Source organism: Cebus imitator, unplaced genomic scaffold (genome assembly GCF_001604975.1).
Source record: "Cebus imitator isolate Cc_AM_T3 unplaced genomic scaffold, Cebus_imitator-1.0 Scaffold120, whole genome shotgun sequence".
In the NCBI taxonomy this organism is placed as follows: Eukaryota; Metazoa; Chordata; class Mammalia; order Primates; family Cebidae; genus Cebus; species Cebus imitator.
In genome coordinates this window covers 3,181,873-3,207,588 of record NW_016107435.1, presented here as the reverse complement: position 1 = coordinate 3,207,588, position 25,716 = coordinate 3,181,873, and the positions used below count along the sequence as shown (strand labels likewise).

At 41.8% G+C, this 25,716-nt stretch overlaps 1 protein-coding gene across 5 annotated transcripts in view; it reads left to right on the top strand.

The window, feature by feature from the left end:
* The window catches only part of CSGALNACT1 (chondroitin sulfate N-acetylgalactosaminyltransferase 1), a 360,766-nt gene that overhangs the window by 284,301 nt on the left and 50,749 nt on the right, over window positions 1–25,716 (top strand). For all 5 annotated transcript variants that reach the window (XM_017539694.2, XM_017539691.2, XM_037742421.1 and 2 more), the window contains one exon: window positions 19,698–19,914. In XM_017539694.2, the coding sequence (XP_017395183.1) occupies window positions 19,698–19,914 (217 nt within the window). The remainder of the gene's footprint in view (window positions 1–19,697; window positions 19,915–25,716) is intronic.

Genomic DNA, 25,716 nt, shown 5'->3' with positions numbered 1-25,716 from the left:
AAAGTTGCTTCAAAAGAGAAAATACTGTTTTATCTCTATGTCTCTATAATTTTTAGCTTTGTACATAAGATGGGTTTGATACATGTTTGTTGGGTTAAGTCTGAGTTACCCTGGGGTGTGTTCTGCTGTCACCTGTGGTATAATCAACAATACGAGCTCAGCACTTTTTTCTATGCTCCAGGTAGAAAAGCCAGAGAGGGAGGCATTGAGGATACAGAAATTACTGTAATGCCATTTTGATTATAAAATTTTGACCATAAGGATGTGTGCTTCTCCCCAGTTTGGGACTTTTTTTCCACAGGGTGGTTCTAGGTGCACTTGAGTGTGTCCTGTACTGTGATTTTGAGCTGAAGAGGAAGTTTGGGTAACCTTTGACGAAGATCTTAATCAGGGTACTTAGCTAAAGACCTGTGATCTTTTTATAACGTCACTCCTGTCCACAGGTGTTTATTGAGCACCTGCTAAGCACCTCTCCATTTGTTAGGCCCTAGGATATAGTCAAGATTTGTAAATAAGATGTAATCCCTACTCTGAGTTGGGAAAATGAGACATTGCAGACACATGAAGATTAAAACAGGACAATGATTAGCAAGGTGCCAACCAGGAGTATGGGGCAGATGTGAGGGCAGACACCCAGGGCACAGAGGGCAATGGGCATAAGGCATTCAGGAAACAAAAAGATGGGCATCATGGCAAATAAAGTTGGATAGAGGTAAGATGCGATTGAAAAGGTGAAGGATGGTTTTATCAGCTGCACATGAGGACTGGTCATTATAAAGCTAGTGCCTGATTAACTACAGCCTTTAAAACTTGGAAAAAGAATTTCGCTGTGATATTTCCAGCAGTAGACAACATTTTAGGTACTTGGACGGGAAGATGACCTCATGCAAATAGAACTTATGAAGTGCACAGAGCTAGGATCCCTCATTCTTATAGGAGACCCAGAACAGCAGAGCACAAGAGCGGAAGGGGTCGACCTTGCTTGGTGTTGATGCCGTGTGGAAACATTAGAGTAATTGTTTACAAAGAAGAAATATCCTTTCTTTTTTCTCTCATTGTTGTTGGTGTGGCTTCTAACCTCAAAGACAACTCACTGCTGGGGTGAGCTTGGTGGGGATAGGAAACAAGAAGAGAAATGAGACTTTGTCTGTAAATACATGTTTTACTTCTTCAGCGCTGGACACTCCAGATTACCGAATCTCAGGAAACTAGAAATTCCCAGTGATGAGCCAGCATCTATGCTCTTTGTTAGGTTTGTTTAAAATACTCAAAGGAATAGAAATTATTCTATTATAAAGACACATGCACGTGTATGTTCATTGCAGCACTATTCACAACAAAGTCACACAATCATCCTAGATGCCCATCAACAGTTGACTGGATAAAGAAAATGTGGTACATATATACCATAGCATACTGTGCAGCCATAAGAAAACATGAGATCATGTCCTTTGCAGGAACGTGGATGGAGTTGGAGACTATCATCCTTAGCAAACTAACACAAGAACAGACAATCAAATACTGCACGTTTGCACCGAAAAGTGGTAACTAAATGATGAGAACACATGGACACATAGAGGAGAATAACACACACTGGGGCTTATCTGAGGGTAAAGGATGGGAGGAAGGAGAGGATCAGGAAAAATGACAGGTACTAGGTCTAATACCAGGGTGATGAAATAATTTGTACAATAAACCCTCAGGGCAGAAGTTTATATAACAAACCTGCACATGTACCCCTGAACTTAAAAGTAAAAAAATACATATGACTTATTTTCTATCCAGAATTTAAGAATGAAGCCAACTGAAATATGCATTATTGTAGTTATTTATAATTCAAACTAAAGAAAATAAGCTTACCATGTTGAGAGCTGTTATTTTAGGGTTCTGTACTCTACAAAGATGTATCTGCCATCCCAATATTAATATCATGCCTGGGTCTTTAATGGAATCCCAGTATACAGCAAAAAGTTCTTTCCTGAAGACAGGCATTAGTGTGATCTACAGAGAAGAATTTTTTTTTTTAACTTAAGCCAAGAAATACAGCTTTTCCTTCAGGCTCTTGTTAAATCACATAGCTTCTGAAGGTACTTAATGAGGAATCCCAGCAGTCTGGGCTTTCTGTGTATCTGCATGAACATCCCTTAATTCTGGGTATTTGCCTGGTTAGAACAGCGCTCCTTATACCTTTCATGTGGCATCAGAATTCCCCCTAAGCCTCCAATACTGTAGTTAAAACATAATAAGCATATGAAGGAGAATAAGACAGAATTAATGAGGAAAATTAAATGGTATCCAGGTTTGATAATCATAATAATGAAAGAAAAAGAATAAGCCTAGCTGTGTCAAACTACTAACATTGATTAAAAACCAAAGCCAGTCTGCAGGGCATCTGGAGTAATGGCCCTCAAATGGCACTTGGAGAACCCTAGTTCTCATCATGGATTGAGTCCTTAAGGGACTTGCCCATGGTCTGTCCAGAGCGCAGACTCTCATACAAAGACAATGAGGTGTTTTTCTTTACAGCTGTAGCCCTTTAGATGTTTTAGTCTGTGTTGGTGACAGCTGTAATGATCCCAGCTTTAAATAAGGGGACAGACAGTGTCCTGGACCCAGAAGACAACTTTTCCACAAGTTATATGGATGGCTGCCTGCCCTGAAGTGTGTTTTCTCCTATCTCTTTCACATCTGTTTCATCACATCATAACAACCCATATTTCATAGTAGTCATTAATAAGACCATTTAACCTTTGAGGTTTTGACTTCACATTCTGTGTCTATAGTACTACCAAATAAGTAATTCTCGAGACATTCAAGATTTCATCCTGCTTCTCAGTATTTTTCTTTTTATTTTATTTTATTTTTTTGATACAGAGTCTTGCTCTGTCACTAGACTGGAGTGCAGTGGCATGATCTTGGCTAACTGCAACCTCTGACTCCCTAGTTTAAGTGATTCTCCTGCCTCAGCCTCCCAAATAGCTGGGATTACAGGTATGTGTCACCATGCCCAGCTAATTTTTTTTTTATTTTTAGTAGAAACAGGGCCTCACCCTGTTGGCTAGCTTCTCGGTATTTCTTCTGCATGTTTGGATGGTAGGAGAAATACCATCCAAATATGAGCAACCTAAAATGACATGACAGGATCCCTTTAAGGAAGGTACTGAATGCAAAGGTCTGGAAAGTTCTTGACTTCAGCGTTGTTTACTTCTGTTTAATTTGAATATTCACCTTCAAGGGATAAATAGCTTCACATTAGGCTTTGGCAATATGAATGATTTTTTACTGATATAATTTATAGCAATGGAGCAATTCGGCAATGGAGAAAGGGGAGGCACTATTTTCATCACCACTTAATTCCTAGAATTGCTTTGAAGAGGAGCAATATGTTATTAGCCAAGTCCCAGTGTTCCATGACTGCCTGTGAGTGATTATACCTCCATGCAGGAATCACTGGATTATGGAAGCATTGAAATCATACTCCCTCAAGCCATACTTTGCAACCTTGGCTCTCCAGGCCACACCACAGATAATTAAATCAGAATCTCTGGGAGTAGGACCCAGACATCAGTATTTTTAAAGCTCCCCAAATGATTCCACCATGTAGCTACAGTTGCAAACCACTGTTTAACAGGAACCTGACATCTAATAGTTCTCAAGCCTGTGACTGTTCAGAAGGTGGGGTCCCAGGAAATTGTGATACTCTGTCAAATACCGTGAAATATATTTGAGTTCCTCTAACTAGCGCATGGCTTCTTACTAGTTTGGAGGTATATGGGAAGAACTGAAGTCTTTTTCCCACACTCCAAAATAGTATTCTAGCTGACATCCATCAAGTGCTTGAAATGTTTTGTGTATTGTTTTAAGTGCTACATATGTATTTCAGTCCTGACAACTGCCCTGTGAGGTAGTATTTTATTATGATCATTCTTAATTTAGAAGTGAAGATACAGAGGCAAAGAAAGGTTAAGGACCTTGCCCAGAAGTACACAGCTGGGGCTCACACCCAGCTCTAGAGCCTGTGCTTCCTTTTAATTGGGATATGAAGACCATTTGGGATAATTACTAATATGTTAGCGTTTATGTCTCCCAAGTTAACCAATTACATAACCAAGGCACATTTTTATATTAGAGAATGTGCCAAGAGATTAAAGGAACTGTCAGTTGGTACTTGACCCGGGGTCTTTATTTGCTTGATTTTATGGCCAAAGTAAAAGTGTAATAGCACCCATTGGAAGAGTTTTGTAGGCTTAATTCATTGTAACCATGCTCAGTTGTATGGGATTCTGGGGTCTCAGCCACCCACTTGTCCATGTGTTAGTGGACCCAGAAATTTTTTCTGAGGAAAATCTTCACCCTATCCAGGGAACCCCCACTGCCCAGCTCCATGTGGAGACTGAGTGACCTTATGTTCTGGCACATGCCTGGAGTGGCATAAGAGGATGTCGATAACAGTGAAAGCATGGTAACTGATAAGTCATCTGCCCTTAATGGGCAGCGTAGCATATGTACATGCTGTGAACTTGCCAGAGAACATACAGCAAAACTTCTGCCTGCCAATAATGATCGACTACCCATGTTCCATTTATTATTGCTGCGTTACAAATTATCCTGGAAGTTTAGTGGCATAGTAATACCATTTTCATATGCTGACAGATTCTGCATCTGGGTCACAAATTCAGAAAGACACATGGGGATGACTTGTTCCTGCCTCAACATGCCTGGAACCTCATGGGAAGATTTCATGGGAAAGTCGGGGGAAGTGAGTCAATGGCTGGAGCCTAGAATCATCTGAAGGCTTACTCACTCATCTGGCATTTGAACTGCTGATTGGAGTGTCCATGTGTAGCCCGTGTACATTGTGTGGCTTCTTCAGCATGTGGTACCTTTGGGATAGTTGCACTTCTTACGTATCAGTCTGGGTTCAAAGAGAAAATATTCCAGCAAACAAGGCAGAAGCTGCATCGCCTCATTCTCTTCTCTGAGGCAGTTATAAGCCCCTATAATTCAAGAGGAGGGGACTTGGCCAAAGATTTTGGGTGTCATGACTCATTTAAAAAAATACTTGGGGAGGCTGAGTGTGATTGGCTCACGCCGGTAATACCAGCACTTTGGAAGGCTGAGGTGGATGGATCACCTGAGGTCAGGAGTTGAAGACCAGGTTGGCCAACATGATGAAACCCCATCTCTACTAAAAATACAAAAAAAATTAGCGGGGTGTGGTGGTGGGCACCTGTAATCCCAGTTAGGAGGCTGAGGCAGGAGAATTGCTTGAACTTGGGAGACAGAGGTTGCAATGAGCAGAGATTGGGCCATTAAACTACAGCTTGGGCAACAAGAGTGAAACTCGATCTCAAAAAAAAAAAAAAAAAAAAAAAGGGAGTGCATTCAAATAAGCTTAGTATTATCTATTCCTACAGGCTAAGTTTTGCAAAAAATTCCTTAAACTGTCATCTGAAAAATGGCCATATTCGGTTGGCATCTTACAGAATTGTTTTTATTTGTTAGAGAGGTACAACGTCAGTCATAGGATGGATTAATAAAGTTACTGTAGGAATTTTGTAGGGGCAGTGGATATCAAAATCCTAAGATTACAATTGTCCTTCTTCTGTTTCATTGCTTCTTGTGGACACAGCAAGTTGTGTTTTGTTTAGTGCCTGTGTTGTTGTGGAAATGGAGGCTTTGACAATTGACTTTGCTCAAAGTCTTAGAGCAAGTTATGGTCAAATTGAATGGAAATTCAGATCTCTCTTTCTCCCATGCCCAGCTGTCTCTGTAAGGACATTCTTTGGCTTTGTCATCTGAGCTGTCACTCTATGTCTTGCCACAATGTAGGAGTTTAGCGTGACTGAAACATAGCTTGGCCTTCTGAGCAGATCATTCTATTGAAAAGGATGTTCCTGTTGGGTTGATAAACCTCATCTTTAGTGTTTAAGTTGTTTGCCCATGTGCTCTTCACCTCAAAGGAAAACACCTTTTACTTTCTCACTGTGTGTCATTACCTTCCCTGAGTGATCAGTGGAGGGTGTGTCTGTGTTTGTATCTGTGTTTCCAAGGATGTGGAGGGAAGCATGGCACAAGATTTATGTTTCTAATTGAAAGCTGATCTCCGGGGACTTTTCTTCAAAACTTTATGGTGATGGGAACATACTTTTGTACAGCTTAAGATTCAGATTGTTACAGGTTGTGTTTTAGTTGTAGGGATTGTCTGAACATAAAATCACCACACCAAGATCCAAACAAATCCCAAAACCCAAAATCCACATAGTAGCAAATGGCGAGATCTCCTTACATGACTCATAGGCTGTGTTCTCGGCCCTTCAGCTTCAGGTCTGACTGCATTCTTTACCTGGTCCCTCTCCCAACTTTCTGGACTTCTGCATTTTTCTGATTGTGTCATATTCTCCCTCCATACTCTTGGATACTCTGGTCAAGTGGCCTGGAGAATACCCCTCATCTGACCCCAGTCAAGTGTTCCTGCTCCACAGCAGCTACTCCTCATCAGCTTAACTCTGAGACCCCATGTCCAAGTGCCCTTCCCAAAATCTCCCCAGCAGAGTTACCAGTTTGTCACAGTGCCCACCCCCAGCCCTGACCACAGTGTTACAGCTGCTCGTTTCTATTTCTGTGCTGCATATTTAAGCTCCTTCCAAGGCAATGTCTTTGTTTTTATTCGTCTTCATAAACTCTATTCTGTTACCAAAAATGAAAGGTGCTTATTTATTTATTTTTGAGATGGAGTTTCACTCTTGTTGCCCGGATTGTAGTGCAGTGGCATGATCTCCACTCATTGCAACCTCCACCTCCCAAGCCCAGATGATTCTCCAGCCTCAGTCTCTCAAGTAGCTGAGATTACAGGCATGTGCCACCATGCCTGGTTAATTTTGTATTTTTAGTAGAGATGGGGTTTTGCCATGTTGGTCAGGCTGATCCCTAACTCCTGAGCTCAGGTGATCCGCCTTCTTTGGGCCTCCAGTTTGCTGGGATTACAGGTGTGAGCCACCATGCCTGGCAGAAGGTGCTTATTGATGCATCCTTAAGTGAATGGGTCATTAGATTGACGGATCAACAGAAGCATATCCCTCCATTCACTGTCATCTGGGCTTTAGCGACTGCTCTTATGACCCTACGGCAATTGTAAGAAATGATGTTGTTCAGATTTTATTTAAAACACTGCCGTCTCCATACAAGTCCAAATATAAATAAGTAAATTTAAAAAATACTGCCAAAGTTTTGGTTGTAGTTTCAAACTTTCTTTATATGGGAAAGTAAATAAAAGGTAGAGAAAGAATTGAGTCTACAAATGTGCTTTTCACATTGATTGTTTTCCTAGGTTGGTGGGAGTGTTGGTTTCTTTTCCTCTTGAAGACTTCCATGGAACCTACAGAGATAACAGATCTAGGCTTTGTTACGGCACCTGTTCAGTGGGCACTGGTCATAGCTTCTCTCTCATCAGAAGCTCTCTTGATTGTGACCACTGTTATTATTTATTGTAACTGTCTAACATTTAGTAAAGACTCATAATATACCAATTTGAGATAAATGAATGCTTCCAAAAACTAGTCTTCAGACCTCAGCTTAATAGGTTTGGTGCCCAAGAATCTGTACTTTCTCAAGCTTACCAGTTTCTGCGGGCATAGGTGAATACAGGTCAATTCGTTCTATTATAGTAGATAATTGTGACCCATTTTCCAGTCTTATAATTCTTTTCTTGATCTCCAGCATGCTGTGATTTCTCTGTCGTTTAACAGTTCCATGGAAATACACATATATTTACCCCAAATGTCCAGTGGATTAAACTTTATAGCCTGTTTGTAAAGCTAAAATGAACTTCCACCACTAATTAATTAGATGAGTCATTCCAACATCATCAGTGCTTACAAGAGACAGCACTTATGACTTTCTAGAAGCACAAAACAGTTGATGTTGAGGCTTTGAACATACATTATGATCCAATTTTTAAGACCAGGAAATAGGAACCATGAGTCATTAAATATCTTATTTAAGGTGGTACAAAGTCAGTAGTGAAGCCAGGATTAGGCTGGAAGTCTCTAGCATGGGTGTTGGCCAACTACAGAAGACTGTCTGGAAGAGCCAGGAGACTCTGTGTGTCTGGGAAGGATCCTGTGATAATCACGTTAATGATCATGGATGGTGATGTCGATGTTACATGGAGCAGGGTTTCACAACCAGAACAGATGATTGGGAGGGGAGACGAAAGGTCGCGGGAAGTGACAAAGGGCTTTGGGGTTAATCATTTGAAATTTTCATTTGGTACTATGTATTAGAAATGGGCTTTTCAAGGAATATCAGAAAAATCCTATAACCGTCTTGCTAAAAAATTACCTTGACCGAAATATTACATATGCTAATTTGTGTATCATGAAGCTTTTAACCAGAATATCAAAAAGCTTCACATCTCTAGGTCCGCAGTGGCAACGTAAAAAAAGCAATTGGATTTTGCTTTCAAGCATATTTAATGCCAGTACAGCAATTGAAGAACTTTCCCTGGAGTCCTTAGCTGTTTGACTGAGCACAGTAATACATTAAATGATTAATGGAACAAAGTGGAATGACATCATGATAGTAAGGACAATGATTATTGTTACAACTAACATCATTGAGTATTTCCTATGTATCAGGCATGAATGTTTTACATGTATTTATTTAATATTCAAAATAACCCTATGAAGGATTATTAATTCCATATTTTAAATATAAAAAAATGATATCAATGAGTCAATTTTATATTATCTTACTCTTCAAAGGTGAGTTTTAAGACTGACTTTTCTGATATGCTTTGGAGGTTGATAAGCTGTTTGAAGCATCTTTGTTTTACTATTCTCGAGTCAGTCTCAGAAAGGAAGAACAAGAAAAGAAGGAAGAGTTAAAACATTCTTTTGGCGGCCAAGTTGATTCACGTTTAAAGAGGTTTACCTTGACATTGCTGTTAGATTCTTAATCGTATGCTCTTTGGTCTGGGAGCATATCATCTGCTAACTTGAATAGGTTCCTTATTTAACTTTTTCAAAATGATTAAATGGCTTACTTCTTTGGCAGATACCTTAAAATCAAGATAATATTTGTGAACAGGGTTTGAAAAATGGACATGAGTCAGGGTATTGGAAATTTCGGTTATGCTGAACATCCTCTGTTTTGGTGGTAAGTTGTACATGCATGAGGTGCATGGTTGGCCAAAGACAATAGCTTGGTCACATACAAATTCCTTGGTCTTTGACCTTTTAATTCCTGCTCATTGCTGCTATATCTTAAGTTTTCTGCTTTCCCACAACATCCTGGATATCCATTCCACTGTGTCTGCAGAGGAAGTCCTACATCTGTTTGGAAACTTGCCCTAATAATGGCAGCTGTGACTTCCCCTCTTTGCATGTTGTTTGTTCTGAAATCTCTGTAGAATTCCCTGCTGTCTTCACCTCTGTCCTTGATCACTGGCCTCTTGAACTCCCTTGAGTCCAAGCAGGCATCCTGCAAGTGTAATTTCTAACCATTGGTGTCTTAAAGTAAGATGATGGGAAGAGATAGGTATGCCATTTCTACATTAGAAATCCACAGTTCTTAAACAATAGGAAGTGAAGGTGAAAAAGAGATCCTTGGAGTTGTGTTTTCAGCAGCCTGTTGTCTGGGTCCAGCCAACTCTAGATACAGCACTGAGGGAGAAAAGTACAGAGGCCTGATTTCCAGGATAGCCTCACCCTGGGCCTGTTGATCACCTGGAGCGGGTTAGACTTAAACATCCTCAGAATCAGTTTCTTTCCCATCTCTTCTGCTGAGTTTTCTCACTTCAGCTTTGTTGTTGTCTGCTTTCACTGCACCTAAGCTTTCACCCTATCTTGTCCTTATGCTCTGCCTTTCCTTAGGCTTTGCTGCTCTCCTCCCTAATGGACCCCATAATGTAACCCCTCTGTTGCTGTTGGAAGAGATCAGAGTTACCCTGAGGAACTGGTGGCACACTGTGTACCTGAAGGTTTTTGCATATCGTGGGCCTGCATCCTCAGCTTGTTCTTCTTAATCTACAGACTCTTCCTGGCTGACCTGACACACATCCACAGCTTCAGCTTATACGGCGGGGATGTCTAATTGTGTATGTCTACAAAAGGCTTACCCACTGGGCTTCAAATCTGCTCATACACCTCTTCAGATTGGCATGTCTAAAGCTTAGCTCATGATCCCTGTCTCACCTGTAACGAGTCAGCCCCTTTTCTCCCTCGCCTGCCACAACATTTTCTAATGACGTTCTCTCAAGCTTGTTTCCACTTCCATTGCCACTGCCTTAATTCAGGCTCTTGTCATTTCCTGCTAAACCATCGTGATCCTTTCCTCCTTGCTCTCTGATCTCATTCCTTGCCATCGTCCACTCATGCCCCACATTGCTCTAAGGGGAAAGTCCTAAAAGATCTCATCTGTCCTGTGCTAGAACACTGACCCAGCTCCCCTCTGCTCTAGGACAGGTTGCACCTGTGAAGGTGACTTAGGGGATCTGCATAAAGGGACCCCCCACCTCGCTGTACCCTGGCCTTTCCTGCATATCTCCACTTTGCATTCATGTCTGCCAGTGGCACTCCAGCCTTGCCGGACTGCCTCAAGGTGGCCAAACATAACAAGCTGGTTTTTGTTACCTTTGCTTTTGTGATTATCTTGCCTTAGAATGCCCCATCTGATGTTGTTGTCTTGGCCAACACATGCTGACTCTTCAGTTCTGGTAAAAACAGCTGCTATCAAACTGTCCAGACCCTCTAGCAGGTGGAGATGCCCTCCGTTTTGTTCCCTTACATCCTAGGCAGACTCTGTTGAGCACTTATCATGTTGATGCCTGTTTTGTTTACCTGTCTATCTTTCTCTCTAGAATGCGAATCCTGAAAGCAGAGTGATTTTTGTCATGTCCATCTTTGTTATTTTTATTTTATGAGACAGGATTTTACTCTATTGCTGAGGGCTGGAGTGCAGCAGTGCAATCACAGCTCACTGTAGCCTCCAACTCCTGGACTTCAGCAGTCCTCCTACCTCAGACTCCTGAGTAGCTGGGACTACAGGAGCACACCACCATGCCTGGCTAATTTTTAGTATTTTTTGTAGAGATGGATTTCATCATTTTGCCCAGGTTGGTCTGGAACTCCTGGGCTCAAGTGATTTGCCTGCCTCGGCCTCCCAAAGTGCTGGAATTGCAGGCATGATCCACCCTGCGTTGCCCATATTTATATGTCTAATATAGAACATAATACATCATTAGTAATTAGCCATAAAAAATAAAGCTAAAACTAACCATGTCATTTGCATACGAACTGCGCGACGCTGGCAGGCCACCTGACAAGGAGCCCAACCCGCTTCAGTGCTGAAATCCTAACCTTCCTTCATTTTCTGCTGATTGTCAAATGCCTGGTGGCCTTCATGAGGGGACAAATACATTGCAGTTCTCTGCAAGGGAAGAAGGACTCTGAAAAGAAAGTCACCTGCTAGTACCAATGATAAAATGAGAAGGAACTCTAAGTAAGTGAGTTCTTCGACATTTCTAATGGATTAGGAACCCGATTTTGGATTTGTCTGCCTGCAACTATGACATGAACACACACATAACAAATGCAGTACAGAGAAATAAGAAAAGGTGATGTATGAATTGTTTCAGCAAGTCTACCAGTCACTGCGACTATTTCTTATCAAGCGAAAGAAACTTTCAGTGGCAGCTGAAATAAATAAACCAAGTAAGGACAAATCCAGATCTACTGAACATAGGTGAACTGCGATGCAGGGTGAAGTAGGGACACTGCTGTAGCCCCACAGATGAAGACAGCCTAAAGTAGATACTTTTTATTGCATTTCATGGGGTGAATGATTTGCTTTATAGCATCCTGAGCATATGAGGATTTATAGCAATCGTAAGGACATCTCTTCCACAGATGTCACAAGTTTACTACTTTACCTATAAAAACAGAGCTGGCAGGTGATGGCACTGTAATAGTGTCTCATTTATCTCATGTAGTCTGGGAATGCAATATGCCATCTGAGCAGAATTTTCTAAATAAGTGAGACAACAAAACAGTAAAAAAATATATACTATTTTATAGTAAAATCTTTAGCATTTACCTGTTCCTTTTTTTGAATATAGTAGGTAGAATATGTGTTTACAGCACAACAGAGTAAACAGATCTGTGTTCTTACGGGGATGTCTTCAAAGACACTTTACATGGGTGAAGTGTTTTTTCTTTATATTAAATGATCAGTGCTTCTCAGCCTTTTGGCTAAGATCAAGTACATTAAGTGATTCCAGACATTAATAATGAAAAGAAAGTAGTGTCTTGCCCTCTCCTTTGTGTCAGGAGGTTGCCTGATACTATTTACCACTCTGTGTTTCTGTCTGATACAGATTTTCTTTTCCCAAATGTTCTTTGTTTCCTTGTTGAAAATACCTTTTTTTCCCCGTTAAAATTTCGTTTCAAAATTTACAGTTTATTTTCAGTGTGTTAGGGATTGGAACTTCAGATAACTGTTACTTAACAACTGTCAAAATTCTGTGGTAAGGTGAAAGGAAAGTGGTAAGGGTAGGTGCGAGGGTTATCTCTGGGTTTGGTGAGTTTTGCTACAGACTTGAACTTGTTTACTATGACTTCTTGGATGCTCTTTTCATAATACGAATTATTTTCTATGTGCTGAGTTATCTTCTTTAGCATATGAAAAGTGACTCCAGGGAGTAAACCCTTCAGTGGGGGTTCATTCCAGGCCTTCATTAACCTTTTAGGTGAATACAAGCGAATCACAACTTCTCTGGGTCTTATTTTGCTCATCTGGGAAATGGGAAGGCTGCACGAATGGATATCCAGGGTGCTTTCATGTTGTCATGTGCCAAAACAGTAGTTTAGGAAGAGAGTTAAAAGCTCTGAGACAGAAGTGCCTGAAGATGAGTGATGACTTTGCATTGAGAATGACCTGGAAATCTTCTCAGAGCCAAAGGATCAGATTTAAAAGAGGTGGAAGGTGGAGGCATAGACTTGTGCATGGGTTGTGTCTGTGAGAAACTGCTATGCCTTTTCAGAGGACAGCAGTTACTGTAGTCAATACATGTAACATTTACCATTTAACCCATTTTTTTAGTGTACAGTTCAGTGGCATTAAGTCCATTCACATCAGCACCGTCCATCTCTAAAGCACTTTCATCTTCTCAAGCAGAAACTTAGTACCTGTGAGACACAAACTCCCCAGTCCCTGCTTCTCCAGCACCTGGCAACTTGTGTTCTACTCTCCGTCCCTCTGAATTTGACCCTACTCTAAGTACCTCCTATCAGTGGGATCTTACAGTATTTGTCAGTTTGTGCCAGGCTCATTTCACTTAGCATATTGTCTGTGAGATTCAGCCATGCTGTAGCGTGTATCTGAATTTCCTTCCTTTTTAAGGCAGACTGGTACTCCATTGTATGGATGGACCACATGTTGTGTGTCCATTCATCTGTTGATGGAGGTGTGGGCTGTTTTTGTTTCGGATATTGTGAATAATGCTGCTATAATCATGAGTGTATACGTTATCTCTTAGGACCCCTATTTTTAATTCTTTGGGATATATGCCTAGAACTATATGGTGGAATTATTGAATCATATGGTATTTCTATGTTTAGCTTTTTGAGGAAGTGCCAAACTACTTTCCACGGTGGCTGCACCATTTTGCTTCTCACCAGTAGTACACAGGATTCCAGTTTCTCCAGGGGGATAAGTCAGTCCCTAACCTTTTTGTCACCAGGGACCAGTTTCGTGGAAGACAATTCCACATCAGGGGAGAGTGCTGGTTTTGAGATTAAACGGTTCCACCTCAGATCACCAGGCATTTTTTAGATTCTCATAAGGAGTACACACCCTACCTCCCTTACATGTGCAGTTCCCAGTATAGGGTTGTGAGAATCTAATTCTGATAGGAGGCAGTCATGCATGCTCACCCGCTGCTACCCTCCTGCTGTGCAGCCCATTCTGAACAGACCACAGACTGGCACCATTCCACAGCCTGGGGCTTGGGGACCCCTGGAATAAGTAGTTACCTGTGTTCAATATAAACCAGCTTGACTGGAGCCCAGATTTTACAAATGGCAGGGACAAACATACAACTAGTACAGTACGTGGGGGCCAGATGGTGGGGCATCTTGAAGGCTGAGCTGTGGTGTTGATACTTTATTCTGTGTTATGGGATGCTGGTGAGAGCTTTGAGCTAGGAAAAAGTGGGATTCGAGTGGTGCCTTGGACACGTAGGGGCCAAAGGATATATTTGTGGGACCGACTGGGACCCAGAGGCCAGGATATGGGTTGGCAGATACTTGTCGCTATCCAACTGGGATACTGAGGCTCCATGTAGGAAGGAAGAGAAGGCAGGGATGAATGTGGAGACATGAGGAGGAATGCGGGTGAAGGGGACTCTTCAGAATGAATGTAATGTTTTCAGGCCAAAAATTTGAGGAGAAATTCTGCATAGGCTCAGCAGTGCAACATCTGTCAGAACCTGTGTATACGCATGTCAGTGGGGTGGGGAAGTGAGAGTCAAGAGTGGTGCCTTCTTGTCCCTTGTCGAGGTCCTTGGTTGAAGACAGGGCACAAAGAAGGGTCAGCACCTGGTTAGCTCCTGGCCTACTGAAAGAATAGACATTTGCATGAATAGACTACAGATCTCTGTCTTGGATACATGGAGATGTCCCCACCTAGTTGGAGGTCTTAGATCCTGGCCCATGGAGTAGGATAAGACCGGCATTGGGATCCTTGTACAAGGAGTAGTTACACCAAATTCAAAGAAAGCTTAGCATTTGTGGAAGGGAGGAAGGACATGAAGGTGCCAGGTAGGGTGTTTAAACAAAGATGTAAGCTAGCTCGAGCGTCCTGATTTTTATCTTTAATTTGCATAGTGCATAAAATGATGCTGTTCTACACAAGATGACAAGGAAGGTGTTTTGGGGGCTGCTTAGCTTTGTACTTTTCATTTGCATGTGTCAGCATATTGGCTGAAACACCCTTCCTGCCTTGGAATACTTACCCTCCCCACACCCCCCAAAGTCTCTCCGTTCCTTTGCCTTTCCACCGATGAAGAGTTTCAGGAGGCAAAAGGACTTTTCCAGGTGTTGTCCTTTGTGTTGAAAGAAGACAAACTGAAAGTTGCTTCCTCTGTGCAGGGATGGGAATGTGTACCTGTGGGCATGGTGGGTGGATGGCTGGGTGTAGCTTTTGGTAGAATTAGGTTACAAGAGAGTTTTAAATAATGTACTTAAAATAGATGAAATTGTACCATTCACATAGCAAAACCATGGAATCAACCTAGATGCTCATCAGCAGTGGACTGGATTTTTTAAAAATGTGATATGTATATACCATGGAACACTACACAGCCATAAGAAAGAATAAAATCATGTCCTTTGCAGTAACATGAATGCAGCTGGAGGGCATTATCCTAAGTGAATGCAGAAACGTGTTCTCACTTAAAAGTAGGAGGTAAACGTTGAGTACACATGGACCCGAAGAAGGGAACAACAGACACTGGGGCCTACTTCAGGGTGGAGAGTGGGTGGAGGGTGAGGATTGGATATCCACCTGTCAGGGGCCGTGCTGTTTACCTGGGTGACAAAATTATCTATACACCAAACCCCCGCAACATACAGTTTCCTGTGTAACAAACCTACGCCTGTACCCTCGGAACCTAAAAGAAAAGTTGACAAGAAAAAAAAGCAGATTAAGGGATCCTAAATCAGATTGATAATATATAATTAAATAATTAAAATAATTAGCAGATTTTAGAGAAACCAGCTAAAAATGGATGTAATGACTTTTGCAAGGCACAGTATGTAGAAGACAGTAAGAAAGCCACATAAATTGTGGTGTGTGGGGTGAGCCTGGGTGCTGTGCCTTCCTGATGGGCAGTGTGCCATACTTGGAACCACTGACCATGGCTGGGGGTCTCTGTCACCCTGGGCTGATGATGCAGGCACCACCAAGGCAGCTGGCATTCTCTATTCATAGGAGTTGTTATGAATAAGAATTACTGCATTCTCCGGGTTCCTTATAAACAGACGTCCATCTCATAATAGAGGTTTGGGTATGTTGCTATCTGTATTTTCAGCTCTGTGGATTTAGATTTTTAAAAGTTAATGATTCTTAACCTGCCTCTGAGAAAATGACTCCATTGGGGAAAAAAAAAATCATTTCTTGGCCTGCGTACATTTTTATCTGTACTTTCAACTGTCAGCTGCCTTTTCTGTGTTTATGACTGTGTGGAGAAGTTATGCTACTGACATGAATAACGGGAACTGGATAAGACACAGCCACTCGCACTGGGAGACGTTTCAGCTGTGCGGATATGCTCTCTATGGTGAATGTGGCTGCTGTGCACATATGCCCTCTGTGGTCAATGTGGCTGCTGTGCGGATACACCCTCCATGGTGACTGTGGCTGCCTTGTAGTTACACCGTCCGTGGTGACTGTGGCTGCCTTGTAGTTACGCCCTCCGTGGTGACTGTGGCTGCCTTGTAGTTACGCCCTCCGTGGTGACTGTGGCTGCCTTGTAGTTACGCCCTCTGTGGTGAATATAGCTGCTGTATAGATACGCCCTCCGTGGCCAATGTGAATGCCATGCAGATACGCGTCCACGGTGAACGTGCCTGCTGTGTGGATACACCGTCCATGGTAAATGTGGCTGCTGTGTACATATGCCCTCCGTGGTGAATGTGGGGGCTGTGCAGATATGCCCTCTGTGGTGAATGTGGCTGCTATGTGGATACACCCTCCGTGGCGAATGTGGCTGCTGTGGTACATGCGCCCTCCTTGGTGAATGTGGCTCACCCTCCATGGTGAATGGGGCTGCTATGTGGACATGCCCTTCGTGGAGAATGTGGCTGCTTTTGGACTCACCACCACCTCATTTGGGCCCTGGGAATTGGTGGTTCACCTTGTGACCCCAGGCAGCATCAGAGATGGGAAAAGAGCCTGTTTCCCCAGTGAGCCCTACTTGCCTGAAGGAATGAACAGACTTTGAAGGGAACCACTTAACATTTTCAAAGAAGTCCTTTGAGCTTCCTAAGAAATGACCCTTCTTTTCTTCCATGGCAGTTCCCTCCGGGACTTTGAAATCTTTTCCAACATAAGCTCAGCAAAACTCTCAGTTTCCCTCACTTTGAGGGCACTCGAGCAGGATACCCTTTTACTCAATGAATTGGTAAAGGCTTCCAAAGGGAAGTTAGTCCTTGTAATTCTTCCACATCTGGGCCCTTAAATTGCCATGTTCACTTCTGGGGATCTGTGCATTTGGGTCTTCAGGTAGGGCTCTGAGGACAGCAGGGAGACATGAGACTACCTTGAAAGCTCATAGTACCACACTTCTCTGTGTGGCACCTCAAAAAAATCCAGAATAGAATAGAAATAGAATGAAGAAATTTTCATTCTTTGAATAGAATGAAAGAGGCTGTAAAACTGGTGCTGTAGGATGAAGAGCTCCTAGAAGGCAAAGAACAGAGAAGAGAACCTGGCAGTATTTGCAAGGAAGACATGTCGTTCCCTCCCCCTCCAAAAAGAAGAGGGAGAGTGAGGAAGACAAGAAAAGAGAAGTAGTGAGAGACCTTAAGAAACTAATTGACTCTGGGCAAGAGAGGAATCTATATATGTACTTTTCAAATTGTATTCAGTCACTGTGTCACTGTTACTGAGACTCCACACAGTGTCACGAGTCAGAATTCTCCCTGGAGATGTATTTCTATAGCTAGTCCATGACTGGGAGGTGCATTCTCTGTTTCCTGTGGGGATTAAGCAGACATGAATAGAAACCACGGTACAGTCATTTCTCCCTCATCCTGGAAGATATGTTCCAAGACCCCCAGTGGATGCCCAGAAGCACAGAGAGTCCTAGACCCTATCTACAGCATATTTTCCCCATATATACATACCTAGGATAAAGTTTAATTTATAAATTAAGCCCCCAGAAAGAGATTAACAACAATAACCAATAACAAAAGATAATAATTATAACAATAGATGGTAATAAAATGTATGTAAACATGATCTCTTTCTCTCTTTGTGTCTCTTTCTGTGATTCTCTCTCACTCTGAAAATATATTCTTCTTCACCTTAGGTAACTGAAATGGCAGAAAGTGAAACTAGAAAAAGGGGGACTACTGTATAACTCAAAAGCTTTTCTGATTTGTTGAATTTTACCATTGGTGGTGGTGCTGGTGGTGATGTGGGGTGTGTGTGTGTGTGTGTGTGTGTGTGTGTGTGTGTGTGTATGTGTGTGTGTTTCCTGACTGTAGAGAAAACACCCATAGTACCAGAGATACTGGAAGGAAATGGAACTTGAGGCACTGGGGAGATAATTTGCACCTTAGATTGGAAAATACTGTCACCTAGACCGTAGAGAGGCTCATTTTGAGAGGATAGCTGAGATGCTGAGTTCACATCTTCCACCTGACCAGTGACACTCCTTGGAGCTTCAGCAGTAGTGACGTGGGATGGAGCATAGTTTGAAAGGTCCATAGACTTCTATTCTGCTTCTCTACCCTCTCTCAGAGGAAGGGGAGCCATGAGGATAGCTAATTTATTGAGAGTTTATTGCATGCCATGTACTATTCTAACCTCTTTCACATAGGAAAACATTTACTCCTCGTGGTAACCTGTGGGGAGAATGAGGTATGGGAGCATGAAGTAATGTTTCAAAGCAAACCTGCAGGGCCAGGATTGAACCCAGGCAGTTTGGCTTGACAGTATGTGCTCTGATTCTCTGAGCCATGCTGCTTAGAGATAGGAAGGAAGATATGAAACTAAATATGACATATGCACACCACTGTACTGAGTACTTTATGTGTTATCTCTTTTAAAGCTTTCAGAGGGCCCTGCAACCTGCGTGACCAGCCCTTAGCTACTCCCAGGTGTCCCTGATAGATCACTATGGTCGCTTCATCTGAAATGGACATAACTTTCTTTTCTTTTCTTTTTTATTTCGAGACAGAGTCTTGCTCTAGGCCCAAGGAAGATTGCAGTGAAGTGGTGTAATCTTAGCTCACTCCAAACTCTGCCTCCTGAGTTGAAGCAATTCTCCTGTCTCAGCCTCCCAAGTAGCTTGGATTACAGGCACACAACATGAAACTCAGCTAACTTTTGTATTTTTAGTAGAGATGGGGTTTCATCATGTTGCCCAGGCTGGTCTCGAACTCCTGACCTCAAGTAATCTGCCCGCCTCAGCCTCTCGAAGTGCTGGGATTACAGGTGTGAGCCACCACACACAGCCTGAAATAGCCATAATTTCTAAGAGATTATTTTAATGCTCACTTTTTAAAGTAAGTATAATTATTTTAATATTCTTCAAATCATATTGCAGGAAATTTGGATAGTAGAAGAAAAGAAAAAAACACATAATGCCACTCTGTATCATAGTCAGTCTTATTTTGGCATATTTCCTAAAACTCCTTTACAAATGCCTCTATATCCTATGAATGCAGTTTTTAGCCAGCATTTCAAGCTTTTTCCCCATGTTTTTATGCAGTCTTCATAACTGTGATTTTTAAATTGACAGTGTTTTGACTTCTTTTGGTATTTTTTAATTGGGAGCATTTCGAGTTTTCAAATAATTGTTGGAGAGATTTCATCTTAAACTTTTTAAAGGCATTTTATGCTAGATCTCGGTTAAAAAACACTCAGCAGCCAAGGTTAATTTTTAGAACTATCTTTCCTTGTTTTCACAGGGATCTACCGAACAGAAAGGGACAAAGGCACGTTGTATGAGCTCACCTTCAAAGGGGACCACAAACACGAATTCAAGCGGCTCATCTTGTTTCGACCATTCGGACCCATCATGAAAGTGAAAAAAGAAAAGCTCAACATGGCCAACATGCTTATCAATGTTATCGTGCCACTAGCAAAAAGGGTGGACAAGTTCCGGCAGTTCATGCAGAATTTCAGGTTTGTTTGTTCGTGCGTGTTTATCTTCCTCCGTGTGGTGTGTGTTAGAACACTGTTACCATTTCCCGTCACCTCCTTCATTTCCTCTGCTAAGTACAAAGACTCCTTTCTCTTGTTAAGCTCTGTTTTCTCCATGTAAACTTTATCATTTGTATTTGCCTTTCCCTAGAGCAATTAGAAAACTGCTTTACAAGCATATTTACCTTCAGAAATGAAAAGCAGGAAGGACTGGGTTTTTATCAGGATCTACAAAGATGATCGAATGCCTGTTGTGTTCATTCTGACTTGCGACTGCTCTCTGGTTTGGGGATAGCAGGAACCAAGACTCACAGGCAAGTGAGCAACGTTGAGTCTTGAGCTGGCAGTGGCTGAGCCCACGTTGATAGTGGATGAGCCCTGGAAGATCTTCTTGAATAGGCTCTAGGCTGCCTTCATTTGCTGTCCTGTTCTAGTGGCAGATGCAGTGTATTGGATCCAAATCTGTTTTTTATTCTAATCTACATCATTTTAGACTTAATTGTAGAATTATACCAAGAAGGCTTCAAGCCCACATTTTTGTAGCTACTCAGTGAGACAAAGTGGGGTTTCATTGTCAGGCATGCTGATGAAGTTTTTAGATGTGTGTCTTTAATCCCTTGATTGTGTGGTGTTGGATCTTAGAAGCTGTGATGGCTCACATTCACATGTTGGCTGAGGATAACCAGCTAAGTTATTTCGCCAGCTTGTTTTAAACATGGAAAATTATATTATCTAACTATAAATCTTGCAAGATCAATCTTATTTTTTTTTCTTTTTCTTTGAGGTGTAGTCTTACTCTGTCACCCAGGCTGAAGTGCAGTGACATGAACTCTGCTCACTGCAACCTTTGCCTCTTGGGTTCAAGCGATTCTCCTGACTCAGTTTCCGAAGTAGCTAGGATTACAGGCACCCACCACCACACCTGGCTAATTTTTGTATTTTTAGTAGAGACAGGGTTTTGCCATGTTGGCCAGGCTGGTCTTGAACTCCTGACCTCAGATAATCCACCCACCTTGGCCTCCCAAAGTGCTGGGATTACAGCCATGAGCCACCATGCCCAGCCTTGACTTTTAATCTTACTAAATTTACATTATTAAAAGGCAGAATGTTCAGTATAAGGATGTGGTTGATATCTTTCAAAATTCTGGTTCATGAACATACTCTTTTTTAAAGGGTAAGCTACTTACAACTAAGTTTTTTGAAGATCAGAATCAAATAGTCTTAGAAGAGACCTTTGAGATCATCTGGTCTAATCTTGTAATTCAGAGTGTCTCCCTCCCTGACATTGCCTAGGGTTCTCTAGGCAATGGGTGTGTGCACCAGGTAGCTGCCTACATTACTAGTCAAGCTGCTGCTTTGTTGACTCTCTCTGAATAGAAAGTTCTTTATTGTTTGTACTTGAAGTCAGCTTCCATGTCTTTTCTGCCTGGTGGGTCTAGTTCTAGTCTCTCGAGGACTGAACAAACTGTGTGTGTGTGTGTGTGTGTGTGTGTGTGTGTGTGACAGAGTTTAGCTCTTGTTACCGAGGCTGGAGTGCAGTGGTGCAATCTCGGCTCACTGCAACCTCTGCATCCCAGGTTCAAGCAATTCTCCCACCTCAGCCTCCCAAGTAGCTGGGATTACAGGCATGCATCATCAGGCCTGGCTAATTTTGTATTTTTAGTAGAAATGGGGCTTCTCAATGTTGGTCAAGCTGGTCTTGAACTTCCAACCTCAGGTGATCCATGGGCCTCGGCCTCCCAAAGTGCTGGGACCACAGGCACGAGCCACCAGGCCCAGCCTTCCATTTCCTCTTAAACATGATAAGCTTTCAAGTATTTGAAGGTGGTCATCACAACTGGCATAGTCTTTTCTTCCCCAGGTATAGCAGTTCTCAATTTCCTTAGCTTTTTTATATTCCCTAGTTTGTAAACTGTTTTTATTAGCTGGAGCATGCCTTTAGCCATGATGTAATTCAAAGTAGTGTGAGCTAATTGATTGATCTTCTCCCAGTTTGTAGAATACTTCTGTGCAGGATCGCATAACTATTTGCAGTGTTCCTCTGGCTCTAATCCTGAAGTGAGTGTTTTTATAGTTTTGGCTTATTTTGACCTTCTTTTGGTGTCTTTGCTTTCTTTCTCTGTAGACCTTCCCTTTGGAATGGCAGAGTGCTACTGGTTGACTAAACAGCACATCTCCAAAATGACTGAACCTGTGATGTTCTGAATGCAGTTGTAAAACCTGAATGTGGTTTTCATGAGACGCTAAGTCAAATCATTACTCTCAGCAGCTAGAATGCCATTTCTAGGACTATGTTATAGCAAGTTCCTTTGGCGAACTGCCTATGGCTTACTGAGTTCAGGGTCCTGAGCTTTGATTCTGCACATAGGCCAGCCCTTGGATGTGTTGGGCTTGCTAAGGTAGCGAGGGAAATATCTGCTTGGTGAAAGGACAGTCCTCACTGTAGGACTCCTGGGGCCTGAAATAGCAGGATTCTCTTGGGTATCTATGAACAGCTATTTCCTTACTGTTGTGAGAATTTTAAGCAGTTAACAATAGGAATAAAACAGGAAGGGAAGTGTCATTGAGAAGAGCCCAATGAGTAGCTCACAAGCCTTCAAAATGGAGTGGGTGGAATGAAATGTGATTCTCATTAATGTTTTAAAAGAACACAAAAGATCCTAGGGCATTGTGTTCTGAGCCAATTTCTCTCAGCTCACCACATGAACTTTTACTATTTAGATGTCCCTTGCTCGTGTCGGTGGGAAGGGGTGGGTGATGGAAGACTTGTGACCTGGAGAGGATCTTTTGAAATCCTTTTGCATGTTCCAGACAGGCTACCCAGATTCGAGGGATTAGAAGATGAATTCAAGATGCGGTACCTACTTTTATGAATAGCAGAAGCTGCAAATACAGACCCAGGTGCCATGGCAAAGATATAAATGGGACAACGGGACACAAAGAGAAGCTGCCTAGGACAGCTGGCACTGGAGCAGGAGGCTGAGCAGGGAGTTTAATTCACAGTCGAGGCATTTCAGAGTGTGTTGCGGTCTCTGAAAAACTGGGATGTGAGAGGGTAAATACCTGTGGGTATTTAATTCTTCATAAGACCTTATTAAAGGTGGCATTTCAAACCCAAAGAAGGGGTTATTCAGGGCATGGTGTGAGGACAACTAGCCAAACATAGCAGGAAAAAAATGGGATTCTTATTTCACACCAAAAAGCAAAGTAAATGCCAGTCAATTAAATATGTAAATGCAATTAACATGACCATAAAATTACTGGGAGAAAATATAACGGGCTATTTAATAAATATTTGATGTTGTCTTTATGAAGTCCTTTCCATCCTCAGACTGAAACTGTGAACTCTGGTTGACACTGAGGATGATGACACTAGGAACAATTTGTATTTCCTTTTTTTCCTGTTTTCTCAATATTTGTATAGCCGCCGTATGTTTTATATTTTGTTTAAAGATTCAGTGACAGATTATTTTTGGCTTTTATAATTTAAACATGACTTTTCAGTTTGTAAAAGGTGATACTTGGCTTTTATAAGATATTTAAGCAATATAGAACAGCACAGGGAATAAATTATTTAGAAAGTCACTCCAGGTCTCGCCTCCCAGAATTAACCAATATTAACATTAATTGAACACCATTCCGGGAAATTTTCTTTGCATATATGCAGATAGAAGAAGTGCTTGCCAGCTGGGAATAAGTCAGTGCAACATGAGATACACTATACATTGTATTTCTACTCGTAGAATTAAAATGTATCTTTCTTAATTTTATTGAAGAAAACTGGAAGTATAATGAAGCAGTGGCTGCAGTTTAAGAAAATGACTCTTCAGTGTAAGAAATATTCGTTCCTAAGAGATTCCTCAGAAGTTAAAAAGCGATTTTTGCAAAACAAAAAATGGTTGGGATTACTATTTTTTACTACATTTTATAACTTTAGTTTCATTGAAAATTGCAGTACAAAAAGAAATCAGCACAGCTATAATTTCTGCCTTCTGTGTCCCATGTTCTGATTTTTGTTAGCAACCTAGTGTTCGTTTGTTTGTTTTAATACAGTCTCACTCTGTCTCCCAGACTGGAGTGCAGTGACATGACCTTGGCTAACTGCAGCCTCCGCCTGCCAGTTTAAGCAATTCTCTTGCCTCAGCCTCCCAAGTAGCTGGGATTACAGGTGTGCATGACCACACCTGGCTAATTTTTGTATTTTTAGGTGAGACTGGGTTTCACCATGTTGGCCAAGCTGGTCTCAAACTCCCACCTCAAGTGATCTGCCCACCTCAGCCTCCCAAAGTGGTGGGACGACAGACATCAGCCACTGTGCCTGGCGGCAATCCATTATTTTGATCTCGTCAGGGTTCCAATCTTTACATTGTTTCATAACTACAGTTTCTACAGTTGTAGTTCTGGAGTGAGTATACTCGTCACCAGTCCTCTTCCAAAAGCTTTCCATTCCTTAGTTATTAGCTGGCTATATTTTATGCTCAAGATAATTTTTCAAGAACGGTCACAAGTGCTTAAGCATGGAATATTTATTTGTTATTATAGTGTACAGAAAGCTTAGCTGGGCTTAAAATCCATGGAACACACTTTCCTTCCTTGGGACTTTGTAGACATTCTTCTGGCATCAGATGATCTAGTGAAGTGTAAGACCACTTTATTTTGCCTCTCTTGTAAGTGGCTTTTGCCAGAATGCCTGAAGAATTCCTTCATTAGTCTTCAGTCACATTCACTTAGTCAGGATATGTCTTATCTCAGCATCTGTTGCCTGCCTGCTTGCCTCTACCTACCTCTACCTGCCTCTGCCTGACTCTGCCTGACTCTCTCTCCCTCTCTTTCCCCTTCCCCTTTCTTTTGCCCTTCACCTTCTCCTTCCCAATGGAGGAGCCTCACTGCAATCTCTGCCTCCCAGGTCCAAGCACTTCTCATGCTTCAGCCTCCCAAGTAGCTGGGACTACAGGTGCATGCCACTGTGCCAAGCTACTTTTGGTAATTTTAGTAGATATGGGGTTTCACCATGTTTGCCAGGCTGGTCTTGAACTCCTGACCTCAGGGGATGTGCTCATCTCGACCTCCCAAAGTGCTGAGATTACAGGTGTGAGCCACTGTGCCCAGCTAATGTCTGCTGTTCTTTAACTGATTTTTCTGTAGTATTTTCTTTTTTGCTTTGTGGGTTCTTTTAGGGAAAATTTTGGATGCTTTATTTTTGAGTTATTCTGTTTGCTTCATTTTTTGGATTCTCTGTTTCATGGGCACAATTATATATTTATAGGTCTTCTCCATTAATTAGCATCTCTTTTTTTTTTTTTTAATTCCGTAGTCTTTTATCTGCTTTCACTTAAACCTTTATTGTGTCAGTGATTTGATTTTCTGACATACCTATTCTGTACCTTGCTATTTCTAATGTATTACTTCTGTGTGTTTGGGCTGTTGACTTATTTTCTGAGCACACAATGTGCCTGCTAATCTTATTCTATTGTTTATATTTTTTCCTCTTTGGACTTTTTAAAAATTAAATTCATATTTTTGTTAAGATTAATTGTGAAACATTTTTAAGAAATTTTCTTCTGTTTGAGTTACATTTTCTTTTGGACCTGGTTTTTCTTTTGCTTTGCATGCTATTTCTTAACTTTTTCTTTTAATTTTGTACTTATTCTTGGGATGTGGTTGCCATGATTTCTTTACTTTCCTCATCATGTGCAGGGAACTACGCAGCCTTCTGTTTTGCTCTAGGGTAGTATGGGTGGATTCTCCTTGGCTGTCCCCTCATCTTGACTGAGAATTGTTTTG